General features: G+C 39.4%; 1 protein-coding gene across 1 annotated transcript; it reads left to right on the top strand.

Annotated features, from left to right (window-relative positions):
• Positions 1 to 2,562: 2,562 nt before the first annotated feature.
• Positions 2,563 to 18,337, top strand: LOC136686585 (adhesion G protein-coupled receptor E3-like). The gene is made up of 15 exons (XM_066660477.1): positions 2,563 to 2,685; positions 2,874 to 3,164; positions 3,314 to 3,637; positions 7,481 to 7,537; positions 9,329 to 9,360; positions 9,587 to 9,664; positions 9,768 to 9,942; positions 10,128 to 10,241; positions 10,424 to 10,605; positions 11,483 to 11,650; positions 12,322 to 12,528; positions 12,889 to 13,118; positions 14,542 to 14,608; positions 17,563 to 17,838; positions 17,982 to 18,337. The coding sequence occupies exons 1-15, from the start codon at positions 2,646 to 2,648 to the stop codon at positions 18,075 to 18,077; spliced, it is 2,337 nt and encodes a 778-aa protein (XP_066516574.1). The 5' UTR covers positions 2,563 to 2,645; the 3' UTR covers positions 18,078 to 18,337.
• The last annotated feature ends 2,275 nt before the right edge of the window (positions 18,338 to 20,612 follow it).

The following is a 20,612-nucleotide window of genomic DNA, read 5'->3' as shown; positions in this document are numbered from 1 at the left end:
TGTCCCAACTTTTTTGGGATTTGTTGACACTGTGAAATTTTGAATCAACACATTTTTCCTTTAAAATGTTACATTTACTCAGATTAAACTTTTGATCTGTCATCTGTGTTCTATTACGAATAAAATATTGACATTTGCCATCTCCACATCATTGCATTCAGTTTTTATTCACAATTTGTTTAGTATCCCAACTTTTTTGATATCCGGATTGTACGTTTAAATTATCAATATTATTATCATTATCATCATGTTTTAGTTCATCAGTTATATCATTTATGATTCTGTTTCATTTTTTATCATTATATTTCATAAGAAGTTTGAAATGCTGAAGTCTTTTAAAAGAATAAAAGATTTTTATTCTCCAGGATATTCCATGGTGCCAGTTACAGCAGACTCACCTGGTCAGCTCTAGGAGGCTTCAGATAGTTTACCAGCTGCTTTTATATTTTCCTTTCCACTTTAAATTCTGCTTCTAACACTGAGCATTTATTAAAATACTGTGCAAACACCATGAATGAAAAAGGACACAGAGAAAAGGTACAAGTTTAATTTTAGCATCATTTAAGATGGAACAGGAAATGTGAAAATGGAAAATAAGAAACTAACTTCAGCCACACAGATCAGTGGGAGAGAGCAGGCTTTTATCTGGTGAAAACAGCTATAGAATCTATATAGAAATCAGGCTTTTCCAGTCTGCTCTCCCAGTCCATAAGCACTTCACACATAAGCGGGTGAGGAGGCAACCAGTTTGGGAGCAGAGCCCATGGAGTTACGCACTGAGGAGTTGAAACCCACATTCTGTCCTTAAGGAGGTTTCAGCTGTACTTTTTTGCCGCTGTAGTTTCAGCTGTAGGTTTTTTGCTGGAAGAATTGGACTGTCACTTTCTCTGAAGTTTTCACATTGCAATCCGCCATCATGCATGCACAAAGGTTTGTTGGCAATCACCATCTTGTTGGAGAGAGCAAGAAAAATATGGGGAAGGCCAAAGTTTCCAAAGGTTTGGATTAATGTGCACACAGGGCTTAGCATAAAACACAGTGTGTGAGGATTCTTCCTCTGCTCATGACCGATTTTACTATATCTTTATCAGTCAGGAACATTGTATCTTTATATTTTAGTATGAAATTGATGCTGTAAAATGCACAGGTTCAAGAGGTCAAGTTTAATCCATGTGCCAGACTTCAGTCCTGGCAGATCACAGATATGTAGACCTGTCACGGTTAGATCGAGGACAAAGATGCAGATGTAAACGCAAGGGAATCTTTAATTAAACAGAACCAAGGCAAAAACAACAGAAAAGACATGAGCTTCACTAAACGAAACAGAATTTAAAAGAAACAACAACCATGAACTTGTGGTATTGTGAGAGACACAGAAACACACCACACAAGAACAGACAATGGAGCACTGAAACAAAGAGGCTATATATACACACAGAGCACAGACTAGGAACACCTGGAAGAGATCAAGAGGGCAGGGCAACAATGGAGGCAGAGGTGAAAACACCAATGAGAGGGTGGAGCTAAGGCAGAGATAAAGGACCAAAACAAATAGAGAGCCTTAGCACATGGCAAACAAGGAAACTCAGACACAGACAGAGCAGAAACACACGAAACAGGGCAAAAGCATGACAAGACCTCAGTTTTCATTCAACATGTTCATTAATTCATTGATCAAATCAAATAAAATGTATTTATATAGTTCTTTTTAACATGACCCCCCACCACCATTCAACTTTACCTAGAACTGTGGCCTGGAAGAAGCCTAATTTAACATGTCTACTTTTCTCAGTGTACTTCTAAGGGTTAACAAAAGAATGGCAAGTGTGTCTGCAAGAACGTCCACCATCTTTTAAAAACTCTGCATTTAGAAATAATCAGACTGTAAACAAATTGATGCAGCCTCCTTTCAAGGCCCCTCGTATGAAGTGACTACATGAAATGCTATAAACATGACATTGTTCCACCGGGGTATTGAGATGGTTTTGGCCTAAAGCATAGCACAATCAGCCACAAGATTAAAACCACTGACATGTCAAATAAGTATTATGGTACTTTTAATAATCAGTGCATCCCAGCTTGCTGCATATGGGTTTAGTAGTTGCAGACAGAGTCAGAGTGTACAAGCTGACTATGGACCTCTGCCAAAAACAGCTATAATCAAATACATTTCTGTATTTATAATAATTCAAGTTCTAGAATCACCTGCCCCCCTGTTTGCCTTATTGTTGAAGTGTATGTGTTGATGATCCTCAGTGGTGTCTACTTTTCCCTTACATTTACTTGTACATCTTGATCAGATGTCAAATATTTTTTACTTTCCTAATTGTTTTGGGACATTTTTATTAATTACTATTTTCTGTGGTGTTTCTTAGCAATATTTTTCCACTTTAATCATTTCTCTCCTGAACATGACCTTAATCATTTACGCCTGTGATAAGCGGAGTATTAAGCAACTTTGACAGTTTCCAGAGAAAGAGGAAGCAGCTAAAGCAGAGAGAAGGGCACAATATAGACACAGAGACAGAGAGAGTATGAGAGAAGTAGAACTGAGCTATAAAGAGAACAACACCACACTTACACAATCTTAATGACAGTGGACTGGAGATTGGGTGAACATCAGTGAAGTTGGAGCTCAGTTCAGGATGAAGACCCTCCTCATCTTCACCTTCTTCCTGATCTCAGGTCAGTTTTTCTGCTCCAAACTGAAGATGTTCTGTGTTTAACTTTATGATTCTTTTACACAGAAACATATGATTCAGGTTTTACATCACAGCTGAAGGAGATTTAGTGCTGTAGGGATTTTGCTGCAGATCCAAGAGAATTTACTGGAATTATAGAAGGTGATCTGTTATTTTCATTTTGATTGGCAGGTCCAGTGGACTGCTTCGATGTGATTGGTTTCTCAGGAGGAACTGTCATGATTTACTGTAAAAGTCAGCAATATGGACAGAAGGAAAAATATTTCTATAATAAGAGAACAGCTGAGCGTATAAATGTACAAAAAAAGCTCACATGGGTTCAGAAAGAAAAACTTTCTCTGCGTGACTCTGGGGCAGATCTTACAGTGGTCTACAAAAACCTGAGTTTACAGGACTCTGGATCATATCGGTGTGGAGAGACTGGAGGGTGGAGTCGTGATGTGGAACTGAAAGTGAAGAGAGGTTAGAAACATCAATATCTCACTAATGATATTTATCATGAAATTCAGTATAAACTGAGATATTTCTGAAAGAATAAAGAGGTCATAAGGTCATTGAGAAACTCCACCTTAAATTATTAGATGATGTCATTTTTTTTGTATGATTGACAGATCCGTGTTTTTCGGGTCCAAGTGCTGTGACTGGTTTTCTGGGAGAGACTCTCACCATCAACTGTTCATCTCCAGAGGAGTTGAAGACGGACATCAAGTCCTTCCACAAAAAATATGGAGACTATATAACTGAAGTGATCAGCACCACAGACCCTCCAAAACACACATTCTCCATCTCTGAAGACAATATCTCTAATGTTGTCAGTGTGAGAATCGGGAATGTGACGAATACAGATGCAGGATCGTATTTATGTGGAATTAAGAGTGAACAGACATTGTTCACTTATTTCTCCTTCTTCTCAGAGATCCAGCTGCAGGTCACTGGTGAGAGACATGATCTTTTCCTATTGGTCAGATAGTCCTGAGTGTTTTTCTGATTGTAAGATGATTTTTATTTGAACAACACACTGAGTGTGAGGGTCAGACCACAGAGAACAGGGCAGTAACATGAGTCATATGAGGACAGGCCCTTATATAATTTACTTTATTAATAAAGAATTCAGTAAAAAGTCAGTCATTATTCAGAACTCCCTCTTTCACTCTATTTTCATGTTAAATGAGAAACGGCAGTGGTTCAGTGGTTTAGCTTCAGTCAGACATGAGTCATTCTCAATACCCAACTTCATGTCACTGCTCACTCTGGTTTTTCATGCTTGTCAAAAATTCCATAATGTTATTATTAGGGTGTTTAGTGTAAATCTATAATGAGCATCATTTGAGCAACACACAATGGGCCTCATTCATGAAACCTGAAATATGTGGGCATTCCCGAAATATTTCCGCCAGATTCATGACCGCTGCTGGAAACACCAGCTTTTTTAGTAGAATGTGTTCATGTTAGGGGATAACAAATGTGCTCAAATTGGGTGGGCGTGCATGTTTCTTAGTGATTAACATACTATTACGGTAATCTTCGCCCCATGTATTTCAAATTACCACCCTATAAAGAAGCACTAGGACTGAGGAATCACAACCAAAAACTTAAAGAAAAACAAAAGAAAACAAATATTCTGAGCAGAAATTGACATTTTATTGTAGTGTGTTCAAATTCCTTCTATATGTTTTTTGCTCACTTATAACGAGACATTAGATGGATTATGCCATCTAAAAGTTGTTACACAGTACTGTGCAAATGTTTTAGGGGCCTGAGAATTAGATTTAAGAAGCTATTTATCTGAATATTAAGATATTATTTGCTCCAAAAAGAAAAACTAAAATCAAGTAACAATTTTCCAGTAAGTAGTGAGGTTCTCTGTGAATTTGTTTAATAAATCCCTAGTTTAATAAATACTTCATTATGCTGTTGATTTATCAAATCCATACGATCAAAGAGAACATCTGTAAAACAATCTTTGTTCTTCACACTCGCTCACAGCACATTCTTTGTGTTGATGAAGAGAAAAAGGGTCTATTCCCGCCTTGCGCCCAATGATTCCAGGTAGGCTCTGGACCCACCGCGACCCTGAACTGGATAAGCGGTTACAGATAATGATTGGATGGATGGATTTTAAAGAAGAGAGGGAAGAACAGAGAGGGAGAGATATGGGAGGTAATGTGTTCCATAGTTTTGGAGCCATTAGAGAAAGCAGTCTAAATTTGGGAATGAAAAGAAGACCAGCAGAGCACCTAAGTCTATGGGGAGGGCAAGAAGGAGTTCTGCTAAAGAAGGAGGTGCCAGACCATGCAATGCATTGTGTGTGAGCAGGAAGAATTTAAACTGAAACAGGTCACCAGTGTAACTGATTTTTTAGAAAGTAAGAAAATTCTGGCACGAGAGTTTTGGACACACTGATGGTTTTATTAGGTAAGCCACAGAAAAGAGAGTGGCAGTAATTAAGATGGGAAGAGACAAAAGCATGAACAAGAATTTTAGCATCATGTTTGGGGAGGTGCAAGAAGGCATTTTAACCAGTGACTTGATGTGATGCTCAAAAGAAAATGAAGAATCAAAAAGAACAGATGAGAGTTTGACCATGGCACCCTCAAGGCTGAGTCTAAAGTCAGAAAGTTTAGAAATAATGGATTTAGGAGAAATGTGTAGAACTTTTTTTGGTCCAGATTTAATTTTAGGAAATTAATGCTCATGCAGGGCAGTCACACAACTCCAGGGAACTGGAGGTTCTGGGTTCGAGTCCCGCTCCGGGTGACTGTGTGTGAGGAGTTTGATGTGTTCTCTCTGTGTCCATGTGTGTTTCCTCCGGGTGCTCCGGTTTCCTTCCATGCTCAAAATACCATGCTTCTAAGTGGATTGGCAAATCAAAAATGTCCACAGGTGTGAGTGTTTGTGAGTGTGTCCCTGTGAAGGACTGGAACCCCCTCCAGGATGTGTTCCTGCCTTGCACCCAATGATTCCAAGTAGGCTCCGGCCCCCCGTGACCCTGAACTGGATAAGCGGTTACAGATAATGAATGAATGAATAATGCTCATCCACATTTTAAGATGTCAAATGCAGGACAGCAGTACAGAGGGTTGTAGCAAAGTGGTAGGTTTGGTGCTTTCTTGTGCTATATGTATCGGCAGTGGTGGGCTGCTTGCCAAGGCATTTCCTGTTTCTCCGTATCGGCAGCGTTCAGCGTTGCTGAAGTTTGTGCCTCATGGTGGATTGCTCCTTGACGATTGTAAATCGTTGGCTTGTGCTTGGATTGCCGGTGTTGGATGGTTGGGTTCCTGTGTCCGCATCATAGCGAGGGTATGTTGACTCTATTTGATATGTTTTACAAATGATCAGATTGGGAGATAATTATTTATTTTAATCTGGTGGGTGATAGTAGCAGCCGTGCTGCATGGTTGGGTCGCTACTGCTGCTTTATCCTCTTTGATTTTGACCGCAGTGGGGAACGCTGTACTACTGTCTCCTGGTATGTATGCAGATTATCTTCTAATTTTTTCAAATTAGATTTTAGTCAAATGTTTTGTTAATGTTTGTATTTTTCAGTTGGTTTGTGGAGTCCTGTTCACTCGTCCTGCAGTGTAGAGCACTTGGTGTGTAACCTGTGTGGTGTGATCATGTATGGTGGAAGTATAGGGGATTCCTTTGAGCTCATAAATTTCTCTGCTGTGGTAAGCCTGGCCTTGTTCTACAACTTGGTATGGACTAGGAATTATTTTAGTGTTGATATTCATTACAGTCCTGTCGGTTACATGAAACATTGTTTTAAAATTGATGGTTAATAAATTTGGAAGTGTTGGAAATATGTCTCTGGCCTCTTGGTGTGAACGAACCCGAGTGTCTTTTCTATCTTCTCCTCTGGGCTTTAATGCCCCCCTTTTTATTTCCTAGGGGTGAAAGTCTCTTAGGTGGCGTCGTCGTGCTACTTCACTTTATTGTACATTCCTCCTGACCACTACCATCTCGCCACACTTGGATGATTGGGGGCTTAAAAATCTAGGTTTTAGTGTTCAAGGCACATACAGCTCCATACAGTTAGAGCACATACAGCTCCTGCCCAGGTTCAGAAAAAACGAGGATCTATTGGACTCCCTTCTCAAAGCTGGCTCTAAAATGTGACGCAAATACAAAATAATGGAACTTGATTATCAGTTGACCAGCGAGACATAGTTTCAACACAGTTGAGCAGCGTAACATCAGCCGTTAACACAGACCCTAAACATTTTATATTGCAATGATCCACATGAATTAACTGTCGGACAACATGAGTAATAAAATAATTTACAATTGTTGTTTAACTACTAGAAGATGCTCTGAATAACATCTGAATTTCTAGTGATTATTAATTGATCTATTATTTATATATTAAATTTGTGAGCTGTAATTCTCTTTAGTACATTTTATTTAAAGTTCAGTCATGTAAAGTGAAATGTTTATGCATTTTCAGAAGCAGGTATAAATTTAGTTTTTACCTACAAAGATTTTGAGACAACAAACATTTTGATAAATCCAAATATTTACAAAAAAGTGATTTACGAACAATTTACGTGCACATTCATTTAGCTCATGTTTCATGAATGAGGCCCACTGAGTGTGAGAGTCATCTTCAGACCACAGAGAACAGGGGCAGTAACAGAGTCTGAGATCAGTTTGTCTGTCTGGTTTTATCAAATGTTTCAAGTGTATGTGTGTGTGTGTCCACATATGAACGTACAGAATTACTAAAGATTTTAATTTGTTTTTGTGTGTTTTGTTTTATAAAATATCTACTATTCTAGCAAGACCACTCACAACTATGAAACCAACAGCAGCTTCATCTGATGCAAAACATCTCAGTAAGAACTCATCCATTATTTAGGGCATATTTATGAGAGTTTTGTTCCTCTAGTTATTCTGTAATTCCCTCATGCAGCAATAAATAAATAAATAAATTCCACCTGGTTTGGCAATTCATTAGCAGCTCATATTTCATTGTGTGAGTCAATTTAATTAGAAGTAAGTTTAATTAGAAGTAAGTTTAATTACATTCTAGTTCTACCATGAGGGATATTATCTCAGGAGTTGTGTTAAGAGGGTGTTAAATAATACGTCAGTTTCTCTTCTGTACTGCTAGCATTGTATAATATAGGCAAAGGATGCTAGTCATGTTTAAGTTTACATATAGGTAACTATACAGGTTGAGTCAAAATCTGAATCTGTATCTGAATGCCCCATCTGGTGATCAGTGAGGGAGCCTATCTTTTAGGCTATGTCTGGAATATGGCCACCATCTTGAAAGCCAAGGCAATTTTTTTTCCAATGGGAATGTGGTCATGTAGCACATCAAAGAAAGAAAAGGGTGCCCTGTGACTTTTGACTCACCCTGTATATGTTTATTCATGTTATGTTCATGCAGTATGGATGTCTACTACCTCACTAGCAGATAATTGCAAGTGTACTGCTCCACAGTACAGGGTGGACCATTTATATGGATACACCTTGATAAAATGGGAATGGTTGGTGATATTAACTTCCTGTTTGTGGCGCATTAGTAAATGGGAGGGGGAAAACTTTTCAAGATGGGTGGTGACCATGGCCGCCATTTTCAAGTCGGCCATTTTGTATCCAACTTTAGTTTTTTCAATGGGAAGACAGTCATGTGACACATCAAACTTCTACTACTGTAGAATTACTGCTCCTTTGTAGTTCATTTGTTCAGAATCTAATTATGCAAAAGATACTGTTAACTTCAGATTTTTTTTTATATAGCATGCATTGAGTGCCGAGAACTTACTTTCAAACTACAAGCCAGTGATTGATCTGCTGACTTTGATTCCTGTAACAAGACTTTAGATGATTTACATTTACATTTATGTATTTGGCAGATGCTTTTATCCAAAGCGACTTACAAAAGGGGATCTAACATTCAAACTACAGCACAAATTATACAAAATACCTTACACTAAGTGCAATATGCCAGGAAGTAATAAGTGCATTAAAGAAAGACTTTTAGTGCAAAAGACACTCTCGGAAGAGTTGGGTTTTCAAGGATTTCTTGAATGCGGAAAGGGTTTCTGTTGCTCTGATAGTGCTTGGAAGCTCGTTCCACCAGCATGGTACCAGAGATGAGAATAGCCTCCACTGACCTGTACGGGGGTTTGGCCGTGTTAGTTGGTGCTCCTTTGAGGAACGGAGAGGGTGGGCACGAACATATGGTTTTAAGAGTCTATTGAGGTAGATGGGAGCAGAGCCAGTGAATATTCTGAAGGCCATCATTAGTGATTTAAATTTGATGCGAGCGGCTAAGGGTAGCCAATGCAGCTCCGCTAATAGGGGTGTGACATGTGCTCTTTTAGGCTGGTTGAAAACCAGGCATGCTGCAGCAGATGATATCCAAAAACCTTCATTCACACTAGAAGCCTTGGGTAGTTCAATAGCCACCTGTTACTGGTGCAAAGAATTTAGTTCTAGCAGAAATAAATCATAATAATTTTTCAGGACTCATCAGGGTCATCATTTATCATAACCACTATTGTACATGGTTTCAGTTCAATTTTCCTGTTAACTTGAGGTACAGTAAAGAAGCTGTTGTTGGCTTTATTTAAGTAATTGTTATAAACATTATAAAAGTTATCCTTGTCTTTCAGTTCAGACATCCACAGTGTCTCCAGAATTGCAGGTTTGTTGCAAGTTCTTCTTAAATCTGTTAATCTGGTTTTAATAGACTTTACCATCTTTAAGTTTGGCTTCTAAGAGAAAATGCTGTGAGCTCCTGAAATGCACTGTTATCCTGAATATGGAAAATGTACTGGAAAATAGTGTTTTAGCACTGGGTCTGTTAACCATACATGTGTCAAAGTTTAATGTGTGAATCTCACTTAATTTGTCTTTGTGTTGTTCTCTAGGATTATTTTAAAGAAACATCTGCAGCTGCCCTTTTAAAGGAGATTCTCAATAAAACATTTACAGAACTACCACAGAAAGTGAGGAACACTCAGTTTATTGCTTTTCTGAACGCATAACTTTGATGAATATTGTGATTTGAGTTTGTGTCTAACCATGTGTATATTTTTGGGAATTGTCTAGGTAGTAATTGATGCCTTGAAATCAGTCATGAATGACAGTATCTTACATGCAGAACTTAACAAAAACAATGTGGTACATGCCAATGACATATTGATGGGGACTGAGAGACTGGTGTCTGCTCTGGTGGTGCCTGTAGATACGTACAACATCACACCCATAACTGTCCCAAATTTAGGTAAATACCCAGCTCCCACTGTCACAGACTCAGTATTTACTATTCCATAATGTTTTTCTTTAATACTTTAGTAGTGTGGTGTGTTACTCTGCAGAGAGTGTGACTGAATACCAGCCTCATATCTGATCCAATGTTACAGAAACTGATCTCTGGTCTAATGGACTAGTGTATTTTTTACATGTCAGAGATAAAACTTTTGATGGTGGGACCTAATGCCTCCACGGTAAAAATCCCTCAACTCACCACCAGCACAGTTTATTTGGATATTGACCTCATTGGGATTGCAGAGAAAAACCAAGGTACATTTTCTCCTCATAAAACGTTTTTTTAAAAATATGTTATGTTTTTCAGTATTTATGGATTGTAAAAGTAATACTACACTCACTACACCATTTACATGAATTTGTATTCTGTAAAAAAGTCCTTGAACAGCCATGTCTATAGTATTTTAGTTAGCTTTTTATTTTGTTTATTTTATCAGGATTAGCAGCTGTTTCTCTGATGAGTTACACCAACTTCACAACCTTGCAGGACCCTGCCCTTTTTAACACACATAAAGAAACAAGCAAAACCATGATGTCTCCTGTGGTTTCTGTCACACTGCTGAGAACCAACATTACACAGCTCACCAAACCAGTCAATCTCACCCTGAAACATACTACAGTGAGTTATTACTTTTCTAATGCATGGGTGTCTAGGTGGACGGCAAGGTGTCGTAGCAGGTAGTGTCACAGTCACACAGCTCCAGAGATCTGGAGGTTGTGGGTTCTAGTTATGCCCCAGGTGACTGTCTGTGAGGATAGTGGTGTGTTCATCTCGCGTCTGCGTGGGTTTCCTCCGACAGTCCAAAACACATGTTGGTATGGGTTACAGATAATAAAAGAAGGAAGGTGTCCAGGTTTTTCCATGAAGAGCCCATTTAGCTGAAAGTGTTCAGTACCACACTGCAGGAGCTCAGCTTTGGCTTGATGACCAAAAAGCTACCTTCCCTTTGAAGATAAACCTGGACAACCACGTTCTAAAGAATAATTGTAATGATTGTCAGGCTCTCAGAGTGTAACTTAATAGAAACTGAGGGCATAGGCAGTTCAGTCAAAAACCTGACTCTGACTCATTTCCGGCCTAACATTGTCTGGAAGAGCATGATTACAACTCTTGTGTAATCCAGTTGTTTGACTGCGATGCACCAAACAAAGTCCTGAGCCACTTTCACAATGTCATCTGCATCATCCCTGAGAGACACTTTCTCACGTTTGTCTCACACACTCATGTCACTTTTTCAGTTCTTTTTTTTTTTTTTTTATTCTTTTAGTCATGAAGATGATGTAAGCACAAGTTTTGGGAACCAAGGTCATCTATAATGGGCTTTGCAACATTTTTCGTCTAAGAGTTGGGGGATATGATCCAAGCACACAATCAAATACTGATTCCTTGACGTAACCGCTGATACTCGTTGAGGCTTTTTGACATGTCCATTGTAACACTGGTTCATATAAACACCCGTTTTAAACTCATGACTGTTTACTTCTCTTTGGTGTAGGAAGTTGACCCTGATGGTGAACTCATCTGTGTGTACTGGAACGACACTGAATGGAGTGTAGATGGCTGTCTCCTGCTCCAGTCCAACAGCAATCACAGTGTGTGCTCCTGTGTTCACTTGTCGACCTTCGCTCTCATCATGCAGACAAGACCACGCTCAGATGATGAAGTAAGAGCAACTAAATCCCTATAAACTGAAAGAGAATTAAGGTCAAACAGAGCAAGTAATATTTTGTATAAAGAAGACAAATGTGCAGGTTTGAACCTAATTACGAGTATTCACTGCTAATACTTTATAAGTGTCAGATAAGATAGAAGACACTTTAGATTAAAGGTAGACACTTCTGGAGAGCTGCTTTTCTGACAGCAAAGAAGCCGTATGTACGGTTGAGTAAGAAGCTGAATGTATGTTGTACGGTGGTGCAGCAGGCAGTGTCGCAGTCACACAGTTCCAGGATCCTGGAGTGAATTTGAATTTGATACATAGCATGCTGAGTTTCTAAATAGACAAAGATCTAATAGAGCAACAAACAAAAGGGTAATGGCAACTGCAGTGAAGAGTACAAATTCAATCAGTGGCAGCAAGGAAAAGATAAAGAGATAATTGCTTACCAGCTAAGGCATACTCTACAACAGACCTATCAACTATGTTTCCCTCAACATAGTTTGGTCAATGTATTTCTATCGTTCCTGCCCTGGTGAGTGTGAATAAAAACTGCCCTAAATTCTAATGTTCTTAAGAAAGTTGTCTTACTCTGATTTGAAGATTGTTAGAAAAAAAAAATCCACTAAGCACTGCAAAAAAAACAAAAAAAAAACATAGAACTTATTGTTTTTCAGAACAATACCGTGATGATGGTGATTGGGATCCTAGCTGTATCAGTGGGGCTGGTGTTCCTGACCTTATCCCTGGTCACATTTGCTAATTATCGACGGAACCCAAGACTGACCAACACCGCTCTGATCAACTTGTGTTTAACCCTGCTGCTGGCTCACCTCCTCTTTCTGCTCACACAGATATTCCTACGTTACATAAAACCTCTGCAGGTGGGTGGAATGATGTTTATTAGGGACAGAGAGAGCTTCTCTCAGTGTGGTGAATGAGTTCTAAAAAGCCCTATTTTTAAATGTATCCACATCCACTTTTTGGTAGTAGATAAATAACTAATCTCCAAAGAAGAATTCAGTTTCTTGTCAGCACCAAGTGATCTTTTTGATATTCCTTTTGCCATTTTCTCCTATAATACCCATTTGAAACAACATAGACTGTAGAAGCTATTTCAGTAGATTTTTAAATATTAAGTATTGTTTCTATGTGAGTTTCTATGGTTTGGCTGCATATAATGCAACTCTACCTTTTAATCTCTCTCTCTCTCTCTCTCTCTCTCTCTCTCTCTCTCTCTCCAGGTGTTGTGTGCAGTGCTGGCAGGTGTTCTACACTTCCTCTTCCTCTCTGCTTTTGTGTGGATGTTCATTGAAGCTGTGCTGCTCTTCATTCTTATGAAGAACCTCACCAAGTTAAGATCAAAGAAGGAGGGGCTTAACTGGAAATACCTGGTTCTGATTGGATACATCATTCCTGTAGTTGTGGTGGGTGTGTCTGCTGGAGTGGTTCCTAAAGGATACGGCAGTAAACAGTAAGTGTGTGAAGTATGGGAGGAAAATCCAATCATAATAGAAATAAAAATAAAATAGAAATGCAAATACATTTTTGCTATTTCTTTTTTCTAAATGCGTGCACAAATACATTCATTCATTATCTGAAACCGCTTATCCAATTCAGGGTCTCGGTGGGTCCAGGACCTACCTGAAATCATTGGGTGCAAGGCGGGGAATACACCCTGGAGGGGGCGCCAATCCTTCACAGGGCAACACAGACACACTCACGGACACTTTAGAGTCACCAATCCACCTACCAACGTGTGTTTTTGGACCGTGCGAGGAAACCGGAGCACCCGGAGGAAACCCACGCGGACACGGGGAGAACACACCAACTCCTCACAGACAGTCACCCGGAGCGAGAATCGAACCCACAACCTCCAGGTCCCTGGAGCTGTGTGACTGCGACACTAACCTGCTGCACCACCGTACAGCCCGTGCACAAATACAAAAATAAAAAAATATATTTTAAATTGCAATTTAATTTTTCACTCAAGCACGAGTTATTACTGGCAAAAATAAAATAAAAAAGGATGTTCTAAGATGTCATTTAATTTTCAACACCATGCTATTTCATGGTCAAATCAAATTGGCTTTACTTTTTCTTCATTAACTGTTTTATAAGCGTCAAAATGAAAAATGCAATATGTGTAAAACTTTACATTTTCAACTGAAATATGAAACAGATTAAAAAAATTCTTTAATAAAAAATAGATCAATAAAAGTCAAACTGTTCATTTTAAGTTTCTGTTTTCAGCCCTGAACACACATTCAGGGACAAAAAGAAAAATGAAACCAAAAAGGGCCACCTACTGCCGAATTCTTATTTAATTTTCCATTATGCCTTTTTATGAAACAGTTCATGAAGAAAAAGCAATGCCACTTATGCTTAAATATCCTTTTTCTAAATGTGCTTTTTCATTTCAGATTTGACCATGGAATACCAAAATAGATTTTTTTAATTAACCATTCTTGAATACAAATTTGATTACACACAAACACATTTCATTCATTCATTCATTCATTATCTGTAACCGCTTATCCAGTTTAGGGTTGCAGTGGGTCCAGAGCCTATCTGGAATCATTGGGCGCAAGTTAGGAATACACCATGGAGGGGGCGCCAGTCCTTCACAGGGCAACACAGACACACACACACAGTCGCCAGTCCACCTACCAACGTGTGTTTTTGGACTGTGGGAGGAAATTGGAGCACCCATAAATACCTTTCATTTATTTTTCATTTTGTCATCACGAAATAACAAGTTACAGTATTTGCATTTTTCATATCATTATTTTCATTTTGCTTATGATTTGCTTTATATTCAATGGATGAGGGTTCTTTAAACAGAGGTTGAGAGCACTTGACCTTTGCATGCTGTGATTACTTGTGTGTCTTTGTAGATGCTGGCTTAACGTAGATGAAGGATTTGTGTGGAGTTTTTTGGGGCCTGTTGCTTTCATTCTCGCTGTAAGTATGACACAACAAAAACATTTTATGGATCTGTTTTGTTCTATTAGTGCAGGGGACTGTAATAAACTAAGTACTCCACTCATGTTTTGTGGATTTGGAAAAGCCATATGATCATGTTCTCTGAGATATTCTCTGGGTCACTCAGACAAGCCGTTCTGTCCAAGTGTGAATAATTTTTGCAACTCTGTGGGCCTCAGATCCCTTCAGCTGATCCAGAATGCAGCTGCACTGCTTGTCTTCAATCTTCCAAAGCTCACCCAAGTCACTCCACTGCTGCGCTCTCTTCACTGGCTTCCTGTAGTTGCCTGCATCAGGTTTAAAACTCACACGCTGCCTACAAAGCCAAAAGCAGACCAGCTCCTCCCTACCTTATGGCAATGGTCAAGAGTTGGACTGCACCTCGAGCCCTTATAGCTTCAAGTACGGCTTGACTTGACCTGCCATTCCTAAAGTCACATGAAGGACTAGTGTCAAGACTCTTCTCAGTCTAGGTGCCCAGATGGTAGAATGAACGTCCACTGGCTATTGAACAGTGGGCTCTCTCGCGGTCTTCAAAGGTGGACAGAAGACCCATCTTTGTCACCCACTTAGGCGACCATTAATCTAAGTGCTAGCCATCTCTTTTTGCAATTAAACTGTGCTTAACTGCTTTCTTTCTTGGTATGAGCACTGACTATTTTTGTCATTCTAGGTTTGAGCACTGACTGCATTGTACTGTGTATTGCACTTACTATGTTTTGTTCTTCCTATTTATCAGCACTGGCCCTTGTTCTAACAAGTGTTTGAGCTCAGAAGGAATTTGGACCCTAAAGTATTAGCTAGGATACACATTTGGTCTGAATGCTAAGCACTTTTGTGAGTCGCTCTGCATAAGTAAATGTAAATATTTAGCAGTAATTCTGACTTTTTCAAGGCTGGCATTGGTCTCTGTCAGGATTGTGCTTAGTCTCCACTCCTGTTTAGACATTCTTGGACAGGGTAGCAAATCATAACCAGGGATAGGAGGGCCTCTGATGGGGGACATGTGATCACTGCTATTTATGAATGTTGTTGTCCTCCTGGTTTCTTTATATGGAGACTAGCGTGCCCTTGAATGATTTGCAGTCCAGTGTGAAGCAGTTGGTAAACAGATCAGAACCTCCAAATATGAGGCCATTGTTATCTCCCAGAAACAAATGGCAGCTCCCTTCATATATATTGAGTGAGAGAGAGAGAGAGAGTGGGAGGGTTATATATATATATATATATATATATATCAGTGGCGGATGCTGGTCTTTCAAGGAGGGGAAGCTGAATTTCGGCCTATATCATAAAATGTGTCGGTTTATTTATACGTAAATTCTACCCTCCGTTCCTTTTCAAGAAAATGATCTGTGACCCTGTCGTACCAACAAGGGACTTTTCCAGGGACTTGACTAGTGTCCTCTCAATGGCCAGCAGAGCTAGGCTGCTTAAACGGCCTTGGCCCATGTGAAGTGTGTCCGCCTGTGAGTGCTTGGTGACGGTGGAGGGGCTCAGCAGCACCCGCTGGACAGAAACTGCGATAGAAGTCAGAAAGAGTGATAGAAGTCAGTCTCCAAACACAAGCAGCTACAAAAAAAACCCACCAGAAATAGAAGCTCGATTTGTCGCTAGTCGTTTTTAACGTTTTTAAAATGCCGCTAAAAGGATTAAGATAGTCTGGTTCAACTCAGAACATAATGAAAATGTAATGCTCCCTCGGATCGTTACACCAAAGGGTCGCTGATTCGCTCTTTTCGCTGTCAATCAAAAAGGGATTCAGCCTCAGACAGATCATCCAATCATCATGCAGAAGCTGAGCGTCCGGGCCTGCCGAGGCTAGCCCACTGCCCCATAGACCCCCAGAGATGCTGAGCGTCCGATGGGCGGGACAAAGCCCAGCATTTATCCAATCACTCGTCTCGTTTCCCTGCACTTCGCTGCTTCTCCATTGAACTCTGTGGACACTCAGCATCCGCACTGTTTAAATCACTGTTAATCTGCGCGAATGACTGAGAGGAAAACCGCGTCTTTACCAGTGATAAGAAGCTGATTCTGAACAAAAGTTAATCGCGTTGTAGTGCATATTTATTCAATTACAGGTCAGTGTATAGCCTCATCCTCACATACTTTCATGAACTTTTGGGCAGTGACTGAAAGAGATCATGTATAAAAATGAGTTTTCTCTGATGGGTTGCTGGCCATTGTCTCTGTAATCAGATGAGGATCTCAGCTATCCAGGAGGAGCTTGGAGTAGAACTATTGCTCTTTCACATTGAGAGAAACCCGTTGATGGGGTTTGGGCATATGATGAAGATGCCCCCTTGGCGACTTCTGCTGAAGGTGTACCAGGCGTGGCCAACTGGATGGAGTTTCAAAGGAAAACTCAGGACCCCGCTTTGAGATATTTTATATATATTTTGGCTGACCTGGGAATGTCTAGGGATCTCCCAGGAGGAGTTGGTGGAAGTTTTAGGGCCAGGGATGACTGGGATTCATGGCACATCCTGTTGCTACTGTGATTTTGAAATGTATTACACAGAAAAGAAGACAGCAAGGAGAATGCTCATGACTCAGACATGACTGGAATATAAAGCCCATTCAGGATAGTATGCTTAGCTTTACACAAGTTCTTCCACCAATATTGTCACGCTTTCCAAAGGGTCTGTCTAAATTGAATATGGTGGTGTTTGGACAATGAGGGTCTGATAGTATGTGTGAAATTTCCCCTTTTAATCTTTTTACCATCTAATCTTAAAAATGTGGATGAACTTGCAGAAAGTGAGTTTTTTGAGGTAATAATGAGGTTAAGTGTCCTCATTGTGGGCTTTGTAGGATTAGTGTTAATGGGGTTAAAAAGTTAAAATAATTAGCATTATGGTGTTAAAAAGTAAATAGAAGCACAGATCATAGAAACAAAAACATGAACTAAACAGTTTTTAACTTGCTAGGCCAACACACTTCTCTTCCTGAGCATCTTAATCATCATGACATCAACTCTGAAAAAAGTGTCAAGTGAAAATTTGGGAATCAAACGCACTGAGCGTGACCACCAGCTCTTTAAAAGTGTGTTTCTGAAAACCATGGTCCAGTTCGTCATCCTCGGCTGCTCCTGGGTCCTGGGTTTCTTCACGAATGGCAGTAAGGTGTTGGAGATGATCTTCCTGCTCCTCAACTCCCAGCAGGGAACATTCATCTTTCTCATCCACTGTGTCTTCAACCAAGAGGTCAGTCTTTACTTGCTCCACTTTAGGATCAATCCAACTGACCCACCAGTGTTGTTTTTTTCAGAATAAATAAAGGAACACTCAAATTGTCCACTGGTTTCTCCTTTACACTCTCATTCCTCTCTCTTTTTTCGTATGTCCAGGTGAGGCTGTTGTATGTGAAGTGGTGGCGAGGTCTCTGTGGTACCCATATTCCGAAATCTGAAGACGATCCAGTTACAGCGATATCAAAATTCTAGATTAAGGATTTATGTATCTTCAGGGTTACTGGTTATCTTTCATTTTTTATTTCAGATTTACTACTTTACTGAGTATCTTACAGTGTTTATTTCAGAGACAATGGTTTATTCTTATGTTTATGGAATTTATTTAACTTTTAATGTGGTTTTAAGCATCTATTTATTTCAGGTTTAACAGTTTATTGAATCTTATGATGTTTATTTCAGAGTTAATAGTTTAATGAACATCTTGCAGTGTTTGTTTCAGGGGTGATGTTTTTCAAAGTCTAGTTCATTATTATTTCTCTTTTAACATTTATCATTTTTATACATTCATCTTCATTTTAATTCATAAAGGTTTTCATCTGATAACAACTTTGGAATAAACTAGCTAATCACAATTTTGTCAAAAATGTTTTTTCTAAGATTTTCCAGACAAACTTTGAACCTTGTTCAAGATTAAGTTTAAACCCAATACCAATCAGTTCTTCCAGGGCCTAAATCACAACCCCAACCAATCAGGTTCAGTCTACAAGAGTCTAAACATCAGCAGCAACAAATCAGCTTTAGTCTACCAGAGTCTAAACCAAACACCAACCATCAGGCTAAATCAAACTATAAAATCTATCAGAGTCTAAATGTTAAGAATTATAGTCAGAATCAGTCTACTAAACTCTAAAACCAACAAGATATTGTTGTCCTTGGAGAGGTAATTTAACTGTCATCCATACAAATTATATAATGAATCACATAAATGATGATAAGCTACAGACAGTTTCAGTTTAGGGTTTTACTTCTCTACCACCCACCACTTAGTTAAAAATAACTTTTCTTCATCATCTCGCACATTTTTTCTACAGTGTAAGTAAGAAAAAGTAAGTCCTGAATCAGTTTGGAAGGGAATACCTGAACAAATCAGTTTTTAAAATCAATTTATACTTAGTCTCTACCTGATAAACCTGTAGAAGAGATCAGGGAGGGGGTTAACTGAAGGAACAGAAGGATTTGAAATGACAGTAAATATGCTAAATATATAAATCATGCATTTATTATTATTGTATAATGTTCATATTTAACCCATCCATGGCAGTTAGCATAAAAACACCTGAAGCTGTGGACACCCAGGGAGTAGTTGGGGGTTAGGTACCTTGCTCAAGGGCACCTCAGCCCTGGATTGAGAGAGAAGGATAATACTGTTCCTTCACTCCTGTGCCCCAGTTTTCCTGACAGTCTTGGGGATCGAAGTGGCAGTAATGGCCATTGATTGGCCAGATGTTTTACTATATAATTTTTCATTCACACATTTTGAACCCTTTGGTCCATTGTAATGATCAACACTTTCTATCCATGCATCAATCTAGCCATCGCAATTGTTTGGAAAGTTTTGTAAAAGTCACATTTTGGAGGGTTCTACTACAGTTCTACTGTATTTGCTGCTGCACAAAAATAAAAGTGTCATAATGGACAGAACTATACTGACAAATTAAATTAAAAATGTGTTTGAAAATTATGGCACTCAAAACAAAAGTAACTCTTCTAAAGGAATAATATTCCCTTCAGAATTGATGTACTCTCAAGCCCCAGAAAGGTTCTCCTTTTGGAATTATTTGATCCACATTAAATGTTACAACAGTTATACAGCAGTGCCTGAAGCTAAAAGCTTCCTCAGAAGATTTCCGGACATGTTAGCGCCGGACACTGTGTTATGTTAACGTGCGGTTATTTGTCATTTTACAAAGTACAATGAGCACACTCCCAGAGCAGTGAGCAGCCATCCCCGGCGCCCGGGAGCAGTTCTGTGCCTGAAGTCACCACAATGTAATATCTGCTGCATTTCACATGCAACTTAATGGAAGACAATTCTTTGTCATGCAGTAATGTGTTGTGGTGAAGCTTACAGTTTCCAAGATGTAACTAAATGCTGCACCATTTGATGCTGAAGAGAACATTCAAATATGATTCCAAACTTAGCTTGTGAAAAATACACAATGTATCAGAACAGGCTGAACATGGGGATGGAAAGCTGGAGGGACTTCTCACTTGCTGGTATAAGCCTGTGTTTGTCCCTCCTATTTCGTGGTCCCTGGCCTGTGGTCCCTCCCACATGCTGGTCTCTGGCCTACAGAGATATATAGTTGAGGCCCAAGCAGAGATGCATTCTTGCCATCTAGTGTTTAATGTGAGAAAGGCAAGTGTGTATGCAGGAAATGTTCAGAAATTCTGCTTTGAGTTTTGTGGTCTAAGAAATACAGGAATGCAGCCACAATTATACCACTGCCAGGTGAAGTGAGTAACCAGCTTAACCAATCAGCTTATGATAGATTCTGTTGAGGGGTGCAAGTGAACACTCAGGTCCTGAATTTAATGTTGGAAGAAGTGGCCAAGTGTAAGGATCTGAGGAAAAGGACCACACTGTGACAGTCATAAAGTTTTGGTCATCTAAAAACACAGCATGTCTTGTGGTGTTCTCCTAGGGTGCAGTGATCAAAACTGACCAAAATGATTTAAAATTTGTAGGTTATTTTCAATGTTATGAAGAAGATGATGAAGAAGACT

This window comes from Hoplias malabaricus, chromosome 2 (genome assembly GCF_029633855.1).
Source record: "Hoplias malabaricus isolate fHopMal1 chromosome 2, fHopMal1.hap1, whole genome shotgun sequence".
NCBI lineage: Eukaryota > Metazoa > Chordata > Actinopteri > Characiformes > Erythrinidae > Hoplias > Hoplias malabaricus.
The sequence above is the reverse complement of the archived record's forward strand: the minus strand, read 5'-3'. Positions and strand labels throughout refer to the sequence as shown.

Excerpts from the sequence above, each read along its gene's own strand:
- LOC136686585 (XM_066660477.1), top strand. The coding sequence starts at position 2,646 with ATGAAGACCCTCCTCATCTTCACCTTCTTCCTGATCTCAG. Across the intron at positions 9,361-9,586 it reads CAGTGTCTCCAGAATTGCAG|GATTATTTTAAAGAAACATC; the intron begins GTTTGTTGCAAG and ends GTTGTTCTCTAG. Across the intron at positions 17,839-17,981 it reads ACTGTGTCTTCAACCAAGAG|GTGAGGCTGTTGTATGTGAA; the intron begins GTCAGTCTTTAC and ends TCGTATGTCCAG.